Genomic DNA, 23,841 nt, shown 5'->3' on the forward strand with positions numbered 1-23,841 from the left:
TGAAATCGGCCTAATCAAAGTTATAAGGACATCCTGTGTGATGGTGACCATGGTCCATTGTCCCTCCTCATCCTTCTCTACTTCTCTGTAACATTTAACATGTTTGATGACACCATCATCCTCCAACGCATAACCATCATTGTTCAACTTTGAGCGGGAACACCCTCGCCTGGTTTGGCAGTTTCCAAAATAATTGAAACCGTTTAACGCAGAATATGGGGAAGATTCTTTAAATGGAAGAAGTTCGTAGTACTGTTGATTATTGTAGGGTATGGCTGGCTCTACTTATCGTAGCTGACCTTCTATGGGAACTTAATTTTGTGATAGGACTAACGGTGAAGCTAACAGCACTGTGTTATTAAGGAGTAAATCGGCCGCAACATCCGGCATCCACACGTGCAAATTTCAACATTGAATTCCGAAAGTTGCTGTGTGAGTTGCTCTGTTCCTCCACACGCTTCGCTGCACCAGTACGATAGCAAAATACTGCAGATGTTGGAAATCCGAAATAACAACAGAAAATGCTGGAAAAACTCAGCAGGTCAGGCAACATCCGTGGAGAGAAATTTGAGTTGACGTTTCCCGAAATTTCTCTCCACGGACGTTGCCTGACCTGCTGAGTTTTTCCAGCATTTTCTGTTGTTATTTCGCTGCACCAGTACCTCGCCGACAGATTCGATATTAAAATACATGAAGGCATGAACTTGCCGTCCTTAATAACTAGTTTCCCACTACATACGCCAGAAAAAGTTAACACAACTCTCTCCCCCACCACCAGCTCCCCGCCCCCATCCCCGCCGTACGCTGGTCATGATCAACAGATGCTTCAAGGAACCACGGGACTCTTTGTCGTCCTGCACACGTGCCGAAGATTAGTTTTCTACAAGTCATTGCGCCTTTACACCTGTCTGTTTATGTTGTATCTGTGCCACTGCCGTTTGAAGCATCTGCAAGCCATTAAATTCCGCAACAGCCTACCCCGCCCAAACCCCCAAAGCTTTATCGACCTTGATCACTGAATAACAGCGACGACGCTTCACAGTGTGGATGGAACACTGGAAAGATCGGCATTGCTGATGATATTTTGATAGTAGAATCACAGACCATTGATCGGATAGTCGTTCCTAGTCTAGCAGCTACTGTTACCAATCAACAAATAAAAATGTGGCACGTAAAAACGGCATAAACGGCCGTATTCAACGCGATACGTGGTTTCTATTATGTTTCCATCAGTCTACCAATCCATTACGGGAGATCTGTTGATAACTCACTAAATTTATGGCTGGTAGTGCTTTAAATCTTTCAGAAATTCCTACAGCATTGTCCGAAACATCTCTCATGTCTGATCTGAAATGGTGAAGGACACTGAGGGATAACTTTGGCGCAATCCTCACAATCTCCCGCCGTATCTTCGCCGGGCGATCAACGGAAACCCGGCACAAACGAAGTAACGGCCAAGATCCGCCAATCTCGCCAGATTCCGCCGGTCTCCCGTCAGGGAACTCCGTGTAAATTCTTTGCGCAGAGCACTGAAATATGGAATGTTCCAGGACGAGCTTTTCATCCTAGCTTTCCTGAGAGTCGGAGGTCCCGCGGCGAGGCCGCTCCATCTGTGTGTTTAGAAACTTATAATTGAGAACTGGCGCCTATTCTGTTGCAGCAAAGGCACACAGAGACATGTTCTGAATATAGACAGGATGTCACGCTTCAGCGTGACGTACTTCATTCTCCGGTTCTTCAAGGTTCTTACAAACCATCAGCCAGTTCACGGTCTGTCGCTCCGAGAGATCACTTGGTTCAGAATGTTAGCGAGTGCTGTACTTCAGTGCCTCTCTGTTCTCGGATTCATGTTCACAGGTATATGTTGTTTCTATACTTTGCTTTCTCGATAAAACGCATAGCTGCTTAACCTCGGTTTGATACAACATGTTTCATTGTCCTTTGCACACATTGCCTGACTTACTTACCATCGCGCTTTATCTCCTGTAGTATTCTTACTAATTCGGGTTTGATTTTGTTTTCCGATAGGTTCCTGCGAAACTTCGCTCAATGTGACACAGCTCCCTGACAGCGCGAGCGCAATCACGGGTACAAGCGTTTCTTTGCATTGCTCGATTCCCTTCTTTCAAGACGGACCACGGGTGAATGTATACTGGTGGAAACAGGGTGATTATAAATATCTAAGCACAGAACACGATGAGAGAAAAGTCAATGGCTCCAAAACTAAATTCAGCGGCTTCCTTCAGATAATCAATGTGAGTGTTCAGGACTCGGGAGTATATTATTGCACTGTCGCCCATCAAGGCAAAATAGTTGGAAACGGAACGGGATCCAATTTAGCTGTCTGGGGTAAGTATAAAAGAAGCGGTGAATGAGATCCATGTGACTGTATTATTTCACACTTCGAAAAAATTCTCGATTGTGCTTTGTAGGATTCACAAAGCAACTTAAATTCCAGTCGTTTTATTTGTATATATTCAAATTGCACTGTTGACTGCTATTCGTTACATGCAAATACGTATTGCAATTTTTCAGCAATATTAATCAAGACGAGCATTATCGGATATATCCGAAGTACACAATAAGCATGTATACAACAAGCGTTTGAGTTTAAAACTGCAGTGTTCCTTAAGGATCTGTATAATGGATAGGAGCGAGTATCCGCCAGTGTAAGAACCGATCTTACCCTAGTTACTGGTTTCTTTTGTCTGCTCTGGTTACGGAGGGCAGACTGTTTACATTGGATTCAGATTAGCAAATTTATAATTTATTGGTCTATGTGTTAAGTCATTTGAAAGCCAAATTGCTAACGGTTAAAGTCCGCACTCTGTAGCATGATCCTCGGACCCCTTATTTTAATCATCATTGCAGCCTCCAGCAAATATGGTTTCGCACCGGACCTTCGTGCCATAGCCCCTCTATCTTGGGTAAATTATACTTCCTCATCAGATGTTATGCTCAACGGGATGGAATTCGTCCGCAGATGTACCGCAAAGCAAGCGTCAGTGAATAAGCAACCCGGTATATAGCACACTCAATGTTCTTTAACATTAGAAAATAAAATCGGCGAGCTGTAAAAGAGGCGGCTTATTCGCTGCAATCCGGTTTTCGCCAGGCGAAAGGAGTTAAAATTACCGCCGGTATAAAGTTGACATTTATGAAGATGCTGTTTACGATGTAGTTACCAATAGCGCACAGTGAACACCAGGCCCCCACCACTACACCACCCCCACCCCCCTCGCCCATATTGTGCTGTCAGGAATGGGCTGGAAAAAAGACGATGGGTTGGTAAGCTTGAATATTGTCCATGTAACATTATTTTCCTCCATTTTGCTAGTTCCGCCAACTCCACTGAAAATTGTCTCTCAGGAACCTGGAAAGGATTCACCTGCGTCTCTGGCTCTACTGTGCACAACATCTCCCTTTTACCCGCAGAATATAAGCTTCACTTGGTATAAGGATGGAACCAAAATTGCACCAAGGATAAATTACACTAATCAAGTCAACAACGATGAACTATATGAAGCTTCCAGCCGTTTGGAAGAGACGCAGGCTGTCGAGACCGGGACCGTTTATACTTGCCTGGTGTCTCACAGTACCCTCAAGATTTCAGCCACGGCCACTCACATTGTCACCTACATGAACACAGGTAATATTTCAGATTGAATCATAGAATATTACAGAAAGAGACCATTAGGCCCGCGTACCTGTGCGGGCTCTTTGAAAGAGCTGCTCAATTTAATCCCCACACCAGCTTTTTCCCCATAACTTTGCAAAGTAGTCCTCTTCCAGTACACATCCAATTGCCTTTTGAAAGTTCCTACGGAAACTGGTTCCATCAACCTTTCTGGTAATGCGTTCTGGATCCGAACAATACTTCGTGAGAAAATAATTCTCCTCAATTCGCCTCTAGTTTTTAACCAATAATGTTAAATCTATGACTGATGGTTAACGACCCATTTTCCACTGGAAACAGTGTCTCCCTCAAGACCTCTCATAATTTTGAATTTCTCTATTTGGTATCCCCTTAATCTTCCATGCTCTCGTGAGGATAATCCCAGCTTCTCCAATCTCTCTACATAACTGCAGGCCCTCATCACTGTTATCATTGTAGTAAACATCATCTGCACCCTCTCCAAGAACTTGACATCCTTCCTAAATTCTGGTGCACAGAATTGGACACAGAACTCTAGATGAGGGCTAGCCTGAGATTTGTGAAGGTTTAGCATGACTTCATATTTTTTGTATTCACTGCCTCTATTTAAAAAGCAAATCATCCCATGTGCTTAATTAACCAACATATCGTCTTGCCCTTCCACCTTCAAAGATTTGCCAGTATGCACCCCAGTTCCCCTGCCCCTGTAAGCCCATCAAAATAGAACTATTTCGATTATACTGCCTCTCCATGTTGTTTCACTCAATGTGCATACTTCAGCTGCCCGCATTAAATTGATCCTGACATGTGTCTGCCCGTTTCAACACTTCATCTATGTCCTGCTGAGATCTGCTACTCTACTCCTCACTATTTTCTACGTTGCCAAGTTTTGCATCATCTGCAAGCTACTAAATATTATTCCCTGTATTCAAGTCCTGGTCCTTTAGGCATAACATATAAAACATTGGTTTTAAGACCTAAAAACGGGAGACCCCACTGCATAATTCTCTCCAGTCAGAAAAGGCATTCTTTCACCACTACACTCTGCGTCCTATCACATAGCCAATTAAATACCCAAGGTACCATCTTCCCTACAATTCTATGCGCCTCTAATTGCCGAATAAGTCTATTATGAGTTACTTTATTAAATGACTTTTTAAAGTCCATATATAATCTGAAGGACCTTCATCAAACCTCTCTGTTAATTCATCAAAGCACTCAACAGGTTAATCAGACATGAATTTCATTTAAAAAATCCATGTTCGCTGTCCCATTCTTTTCCGATTCAGAATACCAAGGGACTCTAGTAATTTTCCCACCACTAACGTTAGATTTACTAGACTGCAATTAACTGGTTAATCTATCTGAATTATCGTGCAAGTAAACGGTTTGCTGTGATCCATCTCCCCATCATTTGTTTACTTTTACTCAGATACAATTAGCCGCGGCGTTCTGCCAGGTGTTGTGCTCCATGGCCTCTACAACAGCTGTTCGACATCCTCTGCCCCAATGAAAGTCACGGTCGAGGTGTGGAACTGACGTGTGGGACAGTATCCCGCAGTAACTCGCACCCTCTTGTTCCAAATCGCAACATATCGGAGCTGGACCGCTGTCTCCAGCATTCCTTAACTCATGCTGTAATCTTCAGCAAGCTGTAAATTTAGCAACTGCCGTCTTTAGCCGTCTTATACAACAACAAACTAAACATGATCGAACTGAATTCAGTGGAAATCAAAATGGGGAGAAATGTAAATCAATCTGCCGATTGGCTGTCGCCCGTTTTACAGTAACGCACAATATCAGAATTACCCACTGATATCGCCGTTTTATTTCAGCAAGAAACCAGGATACAATCACATTTGAGTTTCAGTCAAGATAAAGCAAAATAACTATTCTTTAAGCATGAAAAATTAAACAAAGACCAACATTTTAATTTTGTTTCAAAAAATTGTACCTTAATACAAAAATAAATTGCAAAAGTTATTTAAAATATGTTATTGTTGCTGATCGTTTGCCTTATTGAATTGAACAGTGTCGGGCTTCATATTGATATATTTCATCTCAATCTTGAAGGTGGTGAGATCATCCGTTACTTGCTGATTTCTGCAAGTGCAGGGGGCGGGTTGGTAGTCCTGGTGTTGGCTGTCATCATTGGGAAGCAATGTGTCTCAAAGAAAAATAAAGGTAAGAAATAATTTAGATTTTTACTAAAGCCAGAACAACTTTCAATGAGAGAGTGAGCGAGAACTTCCTATTACATGTAGAGAGAAAGTTAATTAATTGCAACTGAACGGTTCAAAGAACAGTTACTCTGTCTCACAGGAACAGGGGCGGTTGTTGAACATAACATTGTACCATGGGGTGTGAATTATATGGGACGCTTCACAGTCACCCCAGTTTGCTTCATTTACTCGAATTGCAGCACCTGATGTATTGAATATGGGTTTCATCACTACCGGTGTAGCGGTACATTCGAATTGCTAAAATGTGGTGGAATTTTCCGGGTTCCCCCAGCCATCGGCAGAGACTGGCAGGACCTTTATTGGAAAATCTATTTACATTGATTGCCAATTTACGCCCATTCGGGACAATGAACGTAGAATTGTGGGTTGTGCCCCCGCGATTTTCCAATCAGGGTCGCGCAGTTTCCGAGGCCCCAACGCATCTGAAAATTTAATTGTCAAAAACAGGTCGGAAAGCAAGCAAATACTTAAAATGTGATATATAGATCATGTTAAACTTTACATTGAATCTACCCAAAGTGTTTTTCCAGGCTGAGTAAATGCCTCATTGTAAAGTCATGAACTTCATTCATTACCAGGAACGCAGAACGATGGCAAAGGATCCGACTATCGCGAACAGCCGGTATGTGTGCATGATTCATCCTAATATATCTCAGATATAAATATTTACATAACAGTTATAATCTATTTAAAGCAATAATTTGTCACGTTATATTCTATTGCTCTAAAGATTCATACAAAAATAGCGCAGGTTGAATTCAGCGCTTATGGAACGATATTCGTCAATAGGTCAGAGGCAGCTGAATTGTAAATGTCATCAGCTGATGGCGAATAAACATATTGCTTAAAAGTTACCATCAACCGTAATTAATAATAAAGAACTGCTTTTGCCTCCTGGACACAGCGGACAGTATGTGGCGGTAGTTCATAATGCTGTGTCCATTAACTTACACTGAACTTACTCCAGAGTTTGCGAGTAAAAATCCTATTATTGTAGCTTGAGATTTTGAATTCAGTTTTCAAAATCTGTAAATAAATGATGTTATCTGTACAAGTGATCATGAAGCTGTGGGATGGTCTTAAAACACCAACTGGTTCAATAACGTCGGTCAGGGAGTGAAACCTGCCATTCTTAGCCGGTTTGCACTTTATGTGACACCAGTCCACACAAAGGTGGTTGACTCTCAACTTCTCCCTGAAGTCTCCTCTGAATCCCAGCACCACCAACTTCTGGAGGGAAACCAGGGATGGGCAATAAACGCCGTCCCTGCCAGCGATGCCCATATCTCGAGAATTAATACAAAATCTGGCACAATGCCATAGGCTGACGGTACCAGTTTAGTTATTTGTTGTTCCCGCGTGTGCCCAGAGCACAACGATGGAATTTTGTGTGAATTTACCGAAATGTTAAGAAGACGAGGAGGTAGGTGGCGATGAATCGGCATTCCCTTCAGTCGCCTCATTCTCCCGTCATAGTATCCAACTGAATTCGGAAAAAATCCAATGTCAACGCCCAACCTTCACCACCTTGGGCGGACTTTGCTGCTTCGCCGTACAGGCCATGAGACCAAGCAAGCACGGAGATGCTTATCAGAAAATTGAGGGTTATTTGCCCGCCACCTCCCACGTATTGAAATCAATGGACAGAAACGAGTTGGCATTAATTCGAGATGTTCCAATATATACCGCCTGTTGCATGTGATTACCGATCGCGGGAAGCATCCGCGAATATTCCAAAAGATCAATAGAGTTATTCCAACCAAATCTGATTCGTTCAGCGTATATGTTTTTTCTGATATCTGTTCCACATTTGTTTTCCATTTGAACCCCTAGTTCTAATTCATCTCCGTGCTTGAGCCATCAGGGTCTACTTTAAAATGAAAGACAGATGGACATTGATGTAGATATAAGTATATAAATATAGATATCTATATATAGTTATAGATATAGATATAGATGTTGTGACATTGTGGATAAAGCTAAACAAAATATTCTATCAGTAGGCCAGAAACTCAATGTTAAGCTTTAATACAATCTCTTGTAATCCATGTTCTGATCCTTGATTCCAGGATACTTTTCTGGATATTGAAAGTGATCTGACTACTGTTAACCCCAGACACCATTCTGTCTCCCTGTGCTAATTCAATTCCATCCATTGTATAACTACGATACACATTTACCATTATGCCTAAAGCTCAATTTCCTAAAGGAGTTAAATGGTTCTACTATTTGATTTTCTGCAACGAAAATGTAACTTCAAGTATGGAAACCTTGCCAGTTGGAGGTGACTACTCCTAGCAATGGATTTCAGGGATGAACTTTGAACCCTTATATTTCTTTACTTTCTTAAAATGTAATTTTCGCGGGATTTCCGTAACTTCGGCGGGACACCCTTGGAATTCCCAGACAAACGACGTAAAGGGCGCTTTCATCCTATTACACCATGTTTATGGGGCTTCTGATGGTCACCCAGCAAAGTGAGATGAGTAGACCAGTTGCAGCTCTGCGCATTTGGGGGTTAGACTTTCGTCTTTACCGCCTGGGCATTAAGCAATGCATGGGCGGAGCGTAGAAATGGAAATCGGGTGGGGAGGATTCCTCGTCACAAGGAATTTCACAGAATCACAGAAAACCCCACAGTGCAGATAGAAGCCATTTCGGCCCATCGAGCCTACACCGACACATATCCCACCCTATTCCCGTAGCCCCACGTATTTAATCCCACTAACATTAAGGGTCAATTTATCATAGCCAATCAACCTAGCCCGCACATCTTTGGACTGTGGGAGGAAACCGGAGCACCCGGAGAAAACCCATGCAAACACGGGGAGAATGTGCAAACTCCACACAGACAGTTGCCTGAGGCCGGATTTGAACCCGGGTCTCTGGCGCTGTGAGGCAACAGTGCTAACCACTATGCCACCGTGCATTCGTTTCACTTTTAGGAAAATGCGCGGGTTCTGTTGTCAGCAGCGGCTCCGCAAGAGTTTCCAATCCATGCTCAGCCCTGACGATGCTTCAAGTCCAGGCGGTAAAGAAGAAAACTCCTTTCACTCTCCCCCAAACTGCTCCAATATTTGTGATAATGCGACTGATTCCACCTGCTGGGCACTGACGGCACAGACACGGAGCACAGGCAAAGAGGTTGTGGCAGCAATGACTGATATTCCATCCATTCATTTACTGGATGGACTCTAGACCTGCGGTTTTTGGGCCTGCTCGCATCGTTCTGCACAGGGAGTGCCCAACCGCGGTATCTGCCCTAACACCATAACAAAATATATTTTTAACGTGCCTTCCATGCAGGGAGCAGCCGATGTGATGGCGCCTTATGCCGCACTAGATCTGACCAATTCCCGGAAAGGTCCAAGACCAAAGCATCAAGAGAGGACAGTGTATGCCCAGGTAGGGCTGAGGAGCAGAACAAAGAGACAATGATTACGTGTAATTAATGGGCATGCGGGATAGTGTAAGAAAGATGTTGAATAGTTCTATGGTAATTTTTTATATTTAATTTATAATTTATATCCTTGCTAATTCTGCGAGGGTCCATATATTAAAATGACTGTGCTAAACATTATACTATAAACAACTACAATATCGAAGTAATGATATTCCCAAACATTGATTTCACAGACCAAGCAAAGGGCGCCTGATAATAAGCTGACCTACGCTGCTCTAGATATGACAGGCTCCAAGAGAACAGCAAAGCCTTATTTTAAGGATAAGAGCACGGAGTATGCTCAGCTACAGATGAAAAATCAAAGAACAGACGTTATTTACACAGAACGAAAAGCCAAATAATATTGGCATCCAATGCGGAACCTGTTATATTTATGTATATCTAACCAGGTGCTCATTAAGCTAACATCAATAACAGGGAAAATAATTGCAACTGTTCTTAGAAGAAGGGCGGGGAGCCCCAGTTTAGAAATAGTTAGCAACTAACGGCCAGCATGGATTAGACGCGGGCTCCTCTCTGACTGTCCCATTCGCCTTATTTTCGAAGCTGCGGATGAAATAGATTGTTAAAAACCCACTGACACGACGCCCAAGCTTTGTTCTAACAGGTCCCAGCCGTCCAAAGGCCAGGTATCCAATTCGTGTTCGCACTTCTATTTGGTAGTTGCTGTTTTCTGCTGTTTGAATTCTGTGCAGCTTTGGAAAGGGTTGGATTTAGCGTGGTTTCACAGTTGGCAGCTAAATCCTGAATCACAACACCGTGATCGCTCAAGTATCAGTAACTTGAGTTATCTGAAAATTAATAGGAATGTGTATTTAATCTTCATGGGGTACAAATTCGTCTTGAGCGAGAGCGCAAAATGGGTGCTAGAGATAGACAACAGGTTTGCACTCGATTTTCCTTTATATTGAAGTCTGTCCATAGGGATTGGATTGGGTGCAAGGAGTAAAATTAATCTGTGAAAAGGGAATCAGTTGGATGAAAGAAAAAATGAAACTGCATGCCTTTCTGAGATCTCTACTCCTCCCAAATCGCTTCAAATTCACGGAAATGCTTTACAAGTGTAGTCACTATTGTCATGTAGGGAAAATGGGACAGCCAATACGCACAGCAAGACCACACAAACAGTAAATAAAATGTATGATCTGATAACTGTTTCACTGATGTTGGCTGAGGGATAAATATTGGCCAGGAGTCCAGGACAACTTCACTGCTTTTCTTCAATTATGCCATGGGATCATTTACGATGAGAGGGCAGCCGTGAATTTGATTTAAAGGCTCTTCCAAAAGACGGCACATCTGACAGTGCAGCACCCCTCAATGCTGCCCCGACGTTTCAGAGTAAATTCTGTGCTCAAGTCTGTGAGTGGTGATTCAAAAATTGACTCAGAAACGAGAGTGCCAAGAGGGGCACTGAAGCAAGTCAAGCACTAATGCCTAGGAAGAAAGTAGTTAATTTAGGAACTTACTGTAATCTATAATACAGTAAATAGTACAGATAAGGTGAATGCCGAATTGAAAAGTAACTTCCGGAAGTAGTACTGAAGGACAAAACATAACTAAACAAGTAAGAAATAGTTTTAAAAACAGGTATTAGGAAGTGTTTTTGTTTTTACGCAGAGGCTTGACTACTTCCTCAAAACGGGCTACAGAACCAAAATTGTTAGTTGTATTGTAAATGTGTCTGGATGCTCCAGTGGGAGAGCTGGGTTACTGGGCGACGAGCTTCAGTGGGATGACTGGTCTTTACTGTGCCTTTACTTTCATTATGTTGTTCTTATCAATTTAGCTGTAATCTACTTTCCAGTGTATCACTGTTATTCGAGTGCTAATAGAATGCCCAGACGAAAGAGTATTAACATAATAGAATATGGATATAGTATTTTGCCTTTCTTATTTTACTGACATGTATTCAGTAATAAATCTACTTGTAAGATTGTGTTCTGTTAAAATAAATGTATATCACATTCCTTCCTGCCACCTCTTCACGTTGCAGCTGCAGTAAGCTTATATTTATAGTTTTTATGAACATACGATATAAAAGCACAGTTTTGTGTGCAGAAATTTCCGTCGCCATGGCTCTGTAATATGCATTCGGTTATACAAACTCGAAACTCAATTTAGTATCAGATATCTTGCGAACCCTGGGGACTGTCAGAAATTAGTGTCTCCAAAATATATCGTGTCATGCGAATGAAACTGTGACGTGAATAAGACTGTGTTTACATGCTTTTCTTCAAATTCTGCCATGGGATCATTTACGATGAGAGGGCAGACAGGAATTAGATTTAATGGTTCATTCAAAAGACGGGGCCTCTGAGATTGCAGCATCCCTCAATGCTGCCCCGATGTGTTAGATTAGGTTATGTTCTAACGACATTGAGTGGCGATCGAAAAATTAACCTTAATACTCAGAAAGGAGACTACTGCCCTAGAAGAAAGCACTTAATTTAGGAACTAACTGTAATCTATAAAACATAAAACAGTACAGATAAGGTGAATGCAGAATTTAAAAGTAAATCCCGGAAGTAGTACCGGAGGACAAAACATAATTAAGTAAGAGATAGTTTTTTTTATAGGTATTAGAACGTGTTTATATTTTACTCAGAGGCTTGAATAATTCTTCAAATGGGCTACAGAACCAACATTGTTAGTTGTATTGTAAATGTGTCTGGACGCTTTAAAAGGAGAGCTGGGTACTGGGCGATGAGCTTCAGTGGGCCGACTGGTCTTTACTGGCCTTGACTTTTATTGGCCCAGTAATTCCGGGCACAATGCATGAGTACGGACGGGGTACTCACGCGTGTGCCCGGAGGAATTGCCGGTTTTAAGCATGCACAGTGTATGCGCTGAAATGCAAGTATTTAGTTTTTCAGGTAAGTGGGCTTTTAGTACAATGTAGAAATTTTTTTTCCACAGGTTTATTATTTTTAAAGAATTTACAGGATGGTAAGTTCAGTTTTAGGCCCTATTTTTTAAAAATGTATTTTTTTCAAAAAATTGATTAATTGTTTAAAACATTTTTAAAAACTTATTTATAGTTAATATAATCAGTGGGATGTTTTTTAAAATTTTATTTAAAGGTAAAGTAGTGTTTTGGCAGCCCATACTCTTCATGAGTTTGACAGCTCTTACTGTCAAACTCATTAATGAGTTTCCCCTCCCCTGATTGGCTGCAGAGCGCTCACCTGATCCCAGCCTGCACATCGCACTAACTACGCCGCTGGATCTGGTAAGCACAGCGCGCTGACATCTGAACCGGGCCAGTGACAGGAAATGCAAGCAGGCCCGGGCTTCAGATGTTGGCGCGCAGGGTGAGTGCACATCGGGGGCTTGCACGCACGGCAAGCCGCCGATCCTAATTTCAGGGCCAATATGTTGCTATTATTCATTTATTTGCAATCTACTTTCCAGTGTATCATTGTTATTCGAGAATTAACATAATGCCCAGACGAATAAACAGGAACATAATAGATAATGGATATTGTATGTTGCCTTTCTTATTTTACTGATTTGTATTCTGTAATAAATCTAATTCTAAGATTGTGTTCTGTTAAAATAAATGTATATCGCATTTCTTCCTGCCACCTCCTCACTTTGCAACTGCAGTAAGCATAAAGTGATAGACTTTTTTATGAACATAAACCGATACAAAGCTCAGTCTTGTGTGCAGAAATTTAGGCCGTCATGGCTCTGTAATATGTATTCAGTTGTATAAACTGGAAGACCAGGTTAGTATCAGATATATTATGAACCATGGAGACAGCTACAGTTGTCTGGGTTGTTGAAACTAGAATATCTTTATTTGTCAACACTAACATTTGCTGATACATTATTGATTCATATCATGACGACTGAGTGAGAAGAGTAAACACACTGTTGCATACTCCAAGAATCTCCACCAAAATTGAAAACATTTTATTGGAGAGATAGTCCCATTAAACACGTATGGGATGCATAGCATGGTGCAATATGTTGTTTGATGAGCTGCACTTATAAATCTCCGCAATATTGGGACACTACAAGGGCTGATCCAATAGTGGGACACGCCCGTGGTGGAAAGGCGCTTGCAGGAAACACTGGCCTGGAAATAATGGGCCAGTAATTCCAGGATGCACAGCGCATGCGCGGGAAACCGGCATTTCCTCTCCATCAAACTAAGGGCTTAAGAGGCCCAATGCGTGCGCGCAAGACTCTGCGTGCACGCGTTGAACTTCCTTCGTTTAGACAGGTTTGCGCGTGTGCAAGGGCCTGAACTTTTTGGAAATGAAAAAAGGAGGCGTAAGCAGTGGATTCTTGGAGGTAAGTGGTCTATTATTTAAAATTAATACATTTTTTCCACAGCTTCATTGTTTATAAGGACTTTACAGTAAGGTAAGTTTATTTTTAGACCGGAATTCGTAAAAAAAAAATGTTTTTTCAATAATTTTATTAATTGTTTTAAATAGTTTTTAAAAGTTATTTATAGTTTATTTAATTATTGGGATTTTTAAAAAATGTTAATTAAAGTTAAACTAGTCTTTTGGGCGCCCATACTTTTCATGAGTTTGACAGACTTTACTATCAAACTGATGAATGAGTTTCACCTCCCCTGATTGGCTGCAGAGTGCTCACCTGATCCCAGCCGGCACATCGCACTAACTAAGCCGCTGGATCGTAAGCACATCGCACCACCATCTGAACCGGGCCAGTGACAGGAAATGCAAGCAGGCCCGGGCTTCAGATGTCAGCGCTCAGGGTGAGTGCAGATCGGGGGCTTGCACGCGCGGCAAGCACCCGATCCTAATTTCATTAAGACCGCAGTACTGATGTTCTGCGTAGTTAAGTTAAAGGACGGAACGGCAGGCATTATGGGCGTCCAGTTTGCTGGTCAGCTCTCCCTGCGGGCACCCTTCTGCCTCGGGAGTTACCAAAGGGTCGAATCAGCCCTGGCATATGCCCTAATTATGGTTGTAGCTCTTCTGTACAGAATATCGATTTGATTTGAAGGTGTAATTGCACAGTTTCAGAAAAGGTTGGATAGATCACTACGAAGCAGGGGAACAACGGAAAATTGTTAACTTACCTTGTGCGGTGTTTGTAATAAATGAACAACGGAAGCGACCACTGTTAAAACATTAGATGAAGGGCTAATGTGGAACATATTAAGATTCAAAAAATATAGAGAGTTTTCAGAACGAAGGAAAGCAAAGAAAGAAAGAACAATGTGGCGCCTTTCAAGGTATCAGGCCCTCCCAAAGCGCGTTGCAGAAAATAAACTACTTTCGAAGCGTCATTGCTTTAATGTAGGGAACCCGGCAGCCAATTTACACACAGCAAGATCCCAGAAACAGCAATGAAATAATGGCAAGATAATCTCTTTCAGTTATGTTGGCGGAGGGATAAATATTGACCAGGACACCCGTTCTTTCAATGGTGTAATGGCATATTGAACATCCACCTGAGAGGACATACAGGGCCCTTGCTTAATCGCTCATCCAAAAGACCGCAGCTCCGAGAGTGCAGCACCCACTCGATACTGCACTGGACTTTCAGCCTAGATTATATGCTCAAATCTCTGGCGGGGTATTTGAACGCGAAACATAGAAACAGCAACGGACCAACCTGTGAGGGAATAGGCGATTTAAAGAAATGCAAAACAATAAGTGACGTCACAGGAAAACAGGGAATCGATTGGTTACATATAAGCATATAAGATAGGAGCAGGAGTAGGCCATTCGGCCCCTCGAGCCTGTTCCATCATTTAATGAGATCATAGCTGATCATCCAAATCCAGCACCCTGTCCCTGCTGTCTCCCGATATCCCTTGACCCCTTTAGCCTTAAGAAATATATCTAACTCCTTCTTGAATATATTTAATGAATTGGCCTCAACTGCCTTGTGTGGCAGAGAATTCCACAGGTTCACCACTCTCTGGGTGAAGAAATTCCTCCTCATCTCAGTCCTAAGTGGCTTACCCCTTATCCTTAGACTGTGACCCCTGGTTGTGGACTCCCCGACCATTGGGAACATCGGGCTAGATTTTCAGTATAGACAGTTTTGGGGCGCTAACCTTAGCGCCCGCCCGAAGTTAGCGCCCGCCCCAAAGTAGCGCCCCGTTGCCGGAAATTCAGTGGCTTCGCCCTAAGAGATTGGTGGAGCACTAAAAGAGGCGTTCCACTCCTATCTTTAGGCGCCAAGCCGGCGGTCCAGAGGGATAGCGCCCAGGCGGGGCGCAGCGCGGGTGCGGTCATTTTTGGACTGACAGCAGACCCCGTGGCGCCGACCAGCTCTTAAAGGGGGAAGGGATGAATTGGTCTGCTGCCACGCCCTGCACACTGCAGCCTTGCAAAGAGGCCTCAACACTGCTGCTCAGCCCCAGGGAGTCATGGCAACGCCAGAGAAGGCCCGTCAGCGTGCCCTGCGCTTCTCAGAGGGTGATCTGGACATAATGGTCACAGCTCTGGAGGTGAGGCACAAGATCTTGTTCCCAGAGAGTGGGAGGAATCCAACCCACCACGACTACACCAAAGCCTGGAAGCAGATCGCCCAGAGGGTGACGTTCACCGGCGATGCCCCCAGGGCCCACAAACAATGTCGTAAAAAATACAACGATCTGACAAGGATTGTGAAGGTGAGTAGCCTTTCCTGTCTCCTCCTCATTCTTGCATGTACACCTGACATGATGGGCAAAGGGAGCTGAAAGTCCTATTGGCCAGCCCTCAGCCAGCAGCATTGGGACAGTCATGAGCATCACATGGCCATTCTGCACTCTACACTTTGTTCAAGCTATTTCTCCATGGGAGGCAGTGCACACTACATCAGGGCTTCACTCTGTCCACGCTATTCCACCATGGGAGGCAGTGCACACTACATCAGGGCTTCACTGCGCACTTACAGCCCGTCCTTTCTCTTGCAGGCTAAAGTAGCGTTTAATCACCAGGCGCGTGCCAGGGGTGGCCGCGCCAAGCTGCAGAAGCTCACTCGGCTGGAGGAGCGCGTGTGTGTGCTCATGGGAGCCCGTGTGATTGTCCCCACAGCGTGCGGAGTATCCTACCTTCCACTGCCCGGCAATGGTAAGGACCTCGCCTTTTGGCCCTCTCGCGTCGCACTGGCCCATCCGAGCTACCTCCCTTGCCACTGTCCCACCAATGCGCTGAATGCCACCAGCCCTAACTCCCTCGCTGACGCCTTCTGCTCACTCTGAAGCTACTCTTGTGCATTCCTGCTTTCAGCTGGTGACGACCAGGACCCTGAAGCTGCCAGTGACAGCACCTCCGACCAGGAGGAGGAGGAGGAGCAAGCCGGACCTTCGGGGGAACAGTCACATCCCGCAGGAGAGGAGGAAATGCTTGACACCTCCTCACTGGACGAGTGCCTGGAGGAACTGTCGCAGGGCAATGCAGCTTCTGGGACCAGTGGCATCCAGCCACCCAGGAGCCGTGCGCGTGGCCCGCGGCCTTCCCCCCAAAGGGGGGAAGGATCAGAGGGGAGTGCTGCTGATCGGCACACTTGCCGCCACCAACGCGGCAAGGGTCCCCTAGATCGGCCCCCTCCTCCCCAGTGGGAGAGTCGCGACTATAGTCCGGACACCTTCACCTCAGAGGAGGTGCGGAAGCTGGATAAGATGGCTGAGGATTCGGACCGGCGCCACACGGAGCTCATGAGCATGGTGGGGCGCATGCCTGAGGCCATCGAGTCGCTGGCGACCAGTGTGCGCGAGTTCGGGGCAGCAACTGCCGCGAGTGGCCGCATGCTGACTGATGCCATCAAGACCCTGGCGGCTGTGATGCACGCGCACACCAGGACCACAGGGGCACTCACTGCTGCCACACGCGCTGTCTCAGGCAGGCATCGCCAGGGCAGCCGCCGCGCTGGACCATCCCAGCAAGCCGCCCCTCGGCTGATTGTTGCGGATCCTGCAGTGCGGGCCCGGCCGAGTGCCACCGCGCCACAGCACCAGCCAGCGCATCCCAGACGCCAGCTGGCCCACATTGCACCGTCCGTCGCCGCCATTCCCCCACTGGGGTGTCAAGGGCAAGCGGCTGCAGCTGATGGTGGCCAGGCTCAGGTGCACCATCAGCAGACGGCCCCTCGAGGCCCAAACGCCGTGTAGGCCGCCCCCCAGCGGCATCTGGCGGAAGGGCATCTGAGCCTCAGGCGCCTTCCCCCAGCCTCGCAGCAGCCACTGGGCAGAGCTTGCAAAGGAGCAGCAGGCCGGGCAGGGGAGGCAAAAGGCTGGGCAAGGTCTCGCCCTCGTGGGCCACTCAGTAGAGGGTGTGGGCAGCTTTCCTTTTATATGGCAGTGGCCATCTTTATTTTGCCCATGGTTGTGTTGTTGGAGGGCTTATTTTTTGCGTTAGGCCGATGTTGAGGCCCGGTTTGAAGAAAGGTGGAGTGACTCCTCCCCAGTTTGTGGGAGTGAGTCGTTTGTTGGGCTTTTTGTGGGGCCCGTTTATTGTTTTTGGGGATTCATGTGGGAAGGGCTTTTCATTTTTGTGTAATAAAAAATTATCTTTATTCATGCAGTCTCCATGTTTGTTCTTCTTCGTGTTTGTTGGCTTCACCGGCTGAGGGCTTGCGGAGCGGCTGCATTCATCTTCACTCATGGCCCCTGGCCATTCCCTGACAGGGGGCTTAGAAGTAACGTGTAATAAGGTGGCGTCGTGCGGCCCTTGGCCCTGGTCGCTCCCTCCTGGGAACGTTCTCCTGCTCCTCCTCCTCCTCCTCCTCCTCATGCTCCTCCTGCTCCTCCTCCTGAGGTGCTGGTCCAACGTCAGGTGGCAGTGCCTGAGTCCTGCGGATAGCCAGGTTGTGTAGCATGCAGCAAACCACCACAAATTGGGAGACCCGGTCCGGCGAATACTGGAGAGCTCCTCTGGAGCGATCAAGGCAGCGGAACTGCTGCTTGAGGACCCCAATAGTTAGCTCGATGATGCTGCGGGTGGTTTGATGGCTCTCGTTGTAGGCCTCTTCAGCAGCGGTCCTGGGCGCGCGGAGCGGGGTCATGAGCCAGGTGCACAAAGGATAGCCTTTGTCCCCGAGTAGCCATCCTCTTGGGGGAGGCTGTGCCTGGAACATGTCATGCACAGTACTCTGCCGCAGGATAAAGGCATCGTGGCTGCTGCCTGGGAAGCTGGCATTGACTGCCATGATGCGCTGCTTGTGGTCACAGACCAGCTGCACATTCAGAGAATGGTAGCCCTTCCTGTTGTGATACTGCTCGCCATGCTCCAGAGGGGCCCGCAAAGCCACATGCGTACAGTCAATGGCGCCCTGCACCAAGGGGAATTCCCCGAGTCTGGAAAATCCCAATGCGCGCTGATGCTGGCTCTCCAGGGCCATGGGGAAGGAGATGAACTGGCTTCTCCTTCTGAACAGTGCTTCGGTCACCTGGCGGATGCAGTGATGTGCGCCGTACTGGGAGATGTTTGCTATGTCCCCAGCAGCATATTGGAAGGAGCCGGTGGCATAGAAGCTCAATGCCACCGTCACCTTCACTGCCACTGACAGAGATGTCCTGCACCTAAGCTTTGGCCGCAGATCTCGGCGAAGCAGGTGGCAGATCTCTGCAATCACCTCCTTTCGGAATCGGAGCCTTTTAACACATTGCGCGGCACTCATGCTTAGGTAGGAGCGCTGCTGGCGGTATAGCCTGACTGGGTAAGGCCTACGTGGCCGACGCCTGTAGCCCCCTCTGCCTCTAGCCAGGGCTGCCCCTCTCACAATGCGTCTGCGAGCCCTACGGACATGGAGCTGCAGCTCCGCGTTGGCACCCCATGCAACCCCCATCAAATCCTGGCAAACACTTTAATTTCCAAAAGGACACTGGCAGCGCTCTGGCCTGAGTCCAAAAATACCTGGCTCTTGCTGCTTGAAACCAGTTAGCTATCCTCCTTGTTGTGTCTCCAGAAATGCGTTGCACAAGGAGTGTTTTCTGAAAAAAGGCTGGCCTTTATACTGGAGAGTACGTCCCCTTTAATTTGCGCCCCCCGGGGCCCGCGCTGGTTGTGTTGCGTTCCTTTTTCCAAACGCTCCAGCCGCCAGCCGCACAATGGGGCGGTCCGACTGAAGTTTGGAATCGGGGCGCACAAAGGGCGTTGCACGAGGATGTGACGTCATTTTCTGCGCGCGCATCCGGGCGGGCGCTAAACTTTGCACCGGCGCTAACGGGCAACTTAATTTGGGGTGGGGCGCAAACTGCGCTGCGCCCGGGCGCTACACGCATAGCGCCCGAAAATCACTTCTCTTAAGGCGCTAACTGCTGGCGCAAGCGACTGAAAATCTAGCCCAATGACTCTCAGCTAATTCTACATGGGATGAGAAGGGTTTGCTGTGGCTCTGGAAGAATGGTTGTGTGCGTTACTAAACAGACTTATGTGTGTGGATACGTTCAATACTTCGATGAGGAGGTGCACACATCTGCAATTTAACCAGTGGGCTGCAGATAGATTGCACAGAAATGTCATCACTTTAAAGTGCTACTACGATAGACTTGACCAAATAGATTCGAGATATTTCAAGATTCAAGATATTTTATTTGCCAAATGTAACTGGTACAATGGAATGCTTACTCCCCACTCACTCCCACAATAAAGCTGTGGGAGCTCACAGAGACACGTCAGCTATTCTCCAGCGCCGTGTTCTGAAAAAGTCAATTTAATGGCATCTAATGGCAGTGGGAACGCGATGTCCTTCAGCCGCTCCGTCCACCCCGTCACTGCGGCCTCCTCCTCACTGTCACCGGCTCCACGATGTGGTGGCCTGCTTCTCCTGCTCACGGTCCGGCCTCTGGCCGCCATGCCCGGCTCCCCCTCCTCCCAGTCAGACTGCGAGCTTCCCACCGAGGAACTGCTAGCCGACGTGCTGTAACGAGTCGTCGTCGCTGCTGCTGCTGCGCTGCCTCCGCCCGACTCGCCGAACACATCGTCGGAGATTTATAAGCTCCGGTAACGGGAGCATGCCACCCGGAGCAGGGAGAGCGCCTACCTCCGGGACGCCTCAGTTGCAAAATAGGAATAGATGGCATTAACCTACAGCGGTGATGGGGTTAATGCGTGGATAATTTATTGCTCGCGTGCACAGCTAGACATGACTTAATCTGACCTTTTACCAAAACTGTGATGTGGTTTCTGTTGTTCTGAAAACTTTTGGCCAATGTTTATTCTATTATCGCTGTTGATGAATAAGTGAGGAAGCGATTTTCAGCACCTCCCGGGGCAGCAAGCATTGAGTTTATTTCAACATAATTGAAGAAAGTCTTGTGGTTAGCAAGTGTAAGTATTGACCACCGCCTTTAAATATAGATTTAATAACTGATCTGTTTTTATACATAGAAGGTTAATTCTGCCTCTTAGGCTGCGACCATGCACATGAACCATTGGATCTGCTCAGTGGCAGAGGTGGACTCTGAGGAAGGACAGGGAAACATGAGTGGGCCTGTGTGGTTATTTCACTGCAGGATTTCACTAAACTTCACATGCCCTGTAAATGTCAATACACATGGGGGTAATTTTTAATTTGTGTTTTCTAAAAACTGTTAATAACAAATCGGAAGCCCGATTTATATCTCTCCCTTTTTATTTCCATTGGGGCAATCGCTCTACACTATCGCACCCATGGAGTTACTTTAACAGCGGGTTGTTGCGTAAAACGGGCGCTATCGAATTAGCCGTCCATTATACGCCACGCCCGATTTTTATTTCCATTAAAGTCAATGGCCTCGAAATTCAGTTGTGTTCACCAGCCGTTAGCGCCATAAGAGGAGTAGATCTCGAGTGCTAGGCACTTAGCGGCCGGGCACATAATGATCTGCGCCTACGCCCAACTTCAGTTGACATTTAGCGCCGGCGCAAAGTGCTTGTGCGCGCTCAGCTGCGCGCGCAACTTATGACGTCATTTCGTCGTGCAACGCCGTTTGTGCGCCCCAAACCGGAACTTCAGTGGCGCCCACCCAATGTGGGCGTGGTGCTGTTAAGAACTGTGAGGTGGAACGCAGCAGAGGCCCTGTGGGCCTTGGGGAGCGCTAATTAAAGGGCACTTAGACTGAATTATAAAGGGCTGCCATTTTGCTGCAATGACTTTAGTGCTACGGATTTCTGGACAGAGACCAAGGAAGAGACTTTACTGATTTGGGCCAACATAGGAGAGGTATTTTTGGCTTCTGGCCAGAGCTTGGAAATTTGACTCATTGTGATTTCACTGTTTGCAAGTATATTATGGGGGCTGCATGGGGTTCCAACCCTCAGTTCCAGCATTATGTGCGAAGGGCTCGCAGACGCTGTGTGAGAGGAGCAGCCATGCCTAGACGCAGAGGGGCCATCAGGCGTCGGCAACGTAGGCCTTACCCACTCAGGGAATACCGCCAGCAGGTGTCCTATCTCACCATAACTGCCGCGCAGTGTGTTAAGAGGCTGCGCTTCAGAAGGGAGGTGGTTGCAGAGATCTGCCAGCTGCTTCACAGAGATCTGCGTCCACAGCTGATGTGCAGGACGTCTCTGTCGGTGGAAGTGAAGGTCACGGTGGCTCTGAACTTTTATGCAAGCGGCTCCTTCCAAGCCGCTGCTGGGGACATAGCGAACATCTCCCAGTTCGCCATGCATTGCTGCATCCGGCAGGTCACCGATGCCCTTTTCACAAGGAGACACCAATTCATCTCCTTCCCCATGACCCTAGAGAGGCAGGAGCAGCGTGCAGTCAGATTTGCGAGGATCGCCGACTTCCCCATGGTGCAGGGCGCCATTGACTGCACGCATGTGGCTATGCGGGCACCTATCGACAATGCCGAGGATTACCGCAACCGGAAGGGCTACCATTCCCTCAATGTACAGCTGGTGTGTGACCACAGGCAGCGCATCCTAGCTGTCAATGCCCACTTTCCAGGCAGCAGCCACGATGCATTTATCCTGCGCCAGACTACTGTGGCTGACATGTTCCAGGCACAGCCTCCCCCAAGAGGATGGCTTATCGGGGACAAAGGCTATCCTTTGTGTACGTGGCTCATGACCCCGCTCCGCGCGCCCAGGACCCCTGCTGAGGAGGCATACAACGAAAGCCATCAAGCCACAAGGAACATCATAGAGCAAACGATTGGTGTCCTCAAGCAACGTTTCCGCTGCCTGGATTGCTCCGGCGGATCTCTCCAGTATTTGCCGGATAGAGTCTCCCAGTTCGTCGTCGTTTGCTGCATGCTGCACAACCTGGCTATCCGCAGGACTCAGGCACTGCCACCTCACGTTGGACCACCACCTCAGGAGGATGAGCAGGAGGACCATGAGGAGGAGGAGGAGGAGGAGGAGGAGTACCAGCCCAGGAGGGAGCCACAAGGTCCAAGGGCCTTCCGTCGGCGGCTTATTGAACGACATTTCTAGGCCCCCTGTCAGGGAATGGCTTGCGGCAATGAAGGCACATGAATGCAGCTGCTCCGCAAGCCCTCAGCCGGTTAACGCAACAACCACTTGAAACATCACACATGGACAAGCTGAATAAATAAAAAGCTTTATTGAACAAACTCAGGGCCCTTCCCACATGAAACCCAAAAACAGACAACACCCCCAAACAACAGTCAAAAACATATCTCACTCCCACAACCTGGGGAGGAATAACAAAACTTGTCCATCCAAATGGCCTTCATCCTCGGCCTTACCAAAAGAACCCCCCCCCATAGAGAACACAACCACCCCCATATAAAAAAACAATGGCCTTCATCCTCGGCCTTACCAAGATAAACCCCCCCATAGAGAACACAAACACCCCCATATAAAAAAACATTTGCCTTCATCCTCGGCCTTACCAAAATAAACCCCCCCCATAGAGAACACAAACACCCCCAGATGAAAAAACATTTGGCAACACACTCTACTTTGTGTGCCGAGAGGGCGAGCCTTGTCCAGGCTTTTCCGGCCCCTGGCCGACCTGCTGCTCCGCCTCAGCCTGGGCCCTGTGGGTGTTGCAAGGCTGGGGGAAGGCTCCTGAGGGGCACATTGCGTGACCGCAGATGCCCTTGGGGGTCGGCCTAGACGAGCTCCGGCTTTCGAGGGGCTGGCTGCTGACTGCTGCAGCTGTGGCTGGGCAGCATCAGTCTCTCCAGCAGCTCGTCGCAGCTTTGCTTAGGGAGTGGCAGTGGCGGCTGCAGCAATGGGGGCAAGCTGGCTGATGCCAGGCGCTCGCTGGTCGCCAAAGACACTGGTACTCGGCCGGGCTGGCACTGCAGCAAGCGCAGCAATCTGGTGGAGGCCAGACCGCTGTGCTGCAGCAGCGCGGCGGGTGCCTTGGCGATGCGTGCGTGACACAGCGAGTGTGGCAGCAGTGAGTGCCCGTACTGTCCTGGTCTGTGCCCGCATCAGACCAGCCAGTGACTGCACGGCACCGCTGATCAACTCTCCACTCACTGCCTGTGCTGCCCTGAAGTCGTCCCGACTCGCGTCCTGTGCTGCCCTGAATTCGGCCCTACTCGCGTCCTGTGATGCCCCGAAATTCGGCCCGACTCGCGTCCTGTGATG

The 23,841-nt window shown here is 47.2% G+C and overlaps 1 protein-coding gene across 1 annotated transcript; it reads left to right on the forward strand.

Moving 5' to 3' along the window:
- The first annotated feature begins 1,778 nt into the window (after positions 1-1,778).
- On the forward strand, positions 1,779-12,938 carry LOC147116171 (tyrosine-protein phosphatase non-receptor type substrate 1-like). Its single transcript, XM_085990912.1, has 7 exons — positions 1,779-1,857; positions 2,029-2,349; positions 3,338-3,649; positions 5,729-5,839; positions 6,477-6,520; positions 9,205-9,303; positions 9,535-12,938. The coding sequence occupies exons 1-7, from the start codon at positions 1,803-1,805 to the stop codon at positions 9,700-9,702; spliced, it is 1,110 nt and encodes a 369-aa protein (XP_085847038.1). The 5' UTR covers positions 1,779-1,802; the 3' UTR covers positions 9,703-12,938.
- The last annotated feature ends 10,903 nt before the right edge of the window (positions 12,939-23,841 follow it).

This window comes from Somniosus microcephalus, chromosome 6 (assembly GCF_052327205.1).
Source record: "Somniosus microcephalus isolate GS21.2 chromosome 6, FLI_Smic_1.0, whole genome shotgun sequence".
Lineage (NCBI taxonomy): Eukaryota > Metazoa > Chordata > Chondrichthyes > Squaliformes > Somniosidae > Somniosus > Somniosus microcephalus.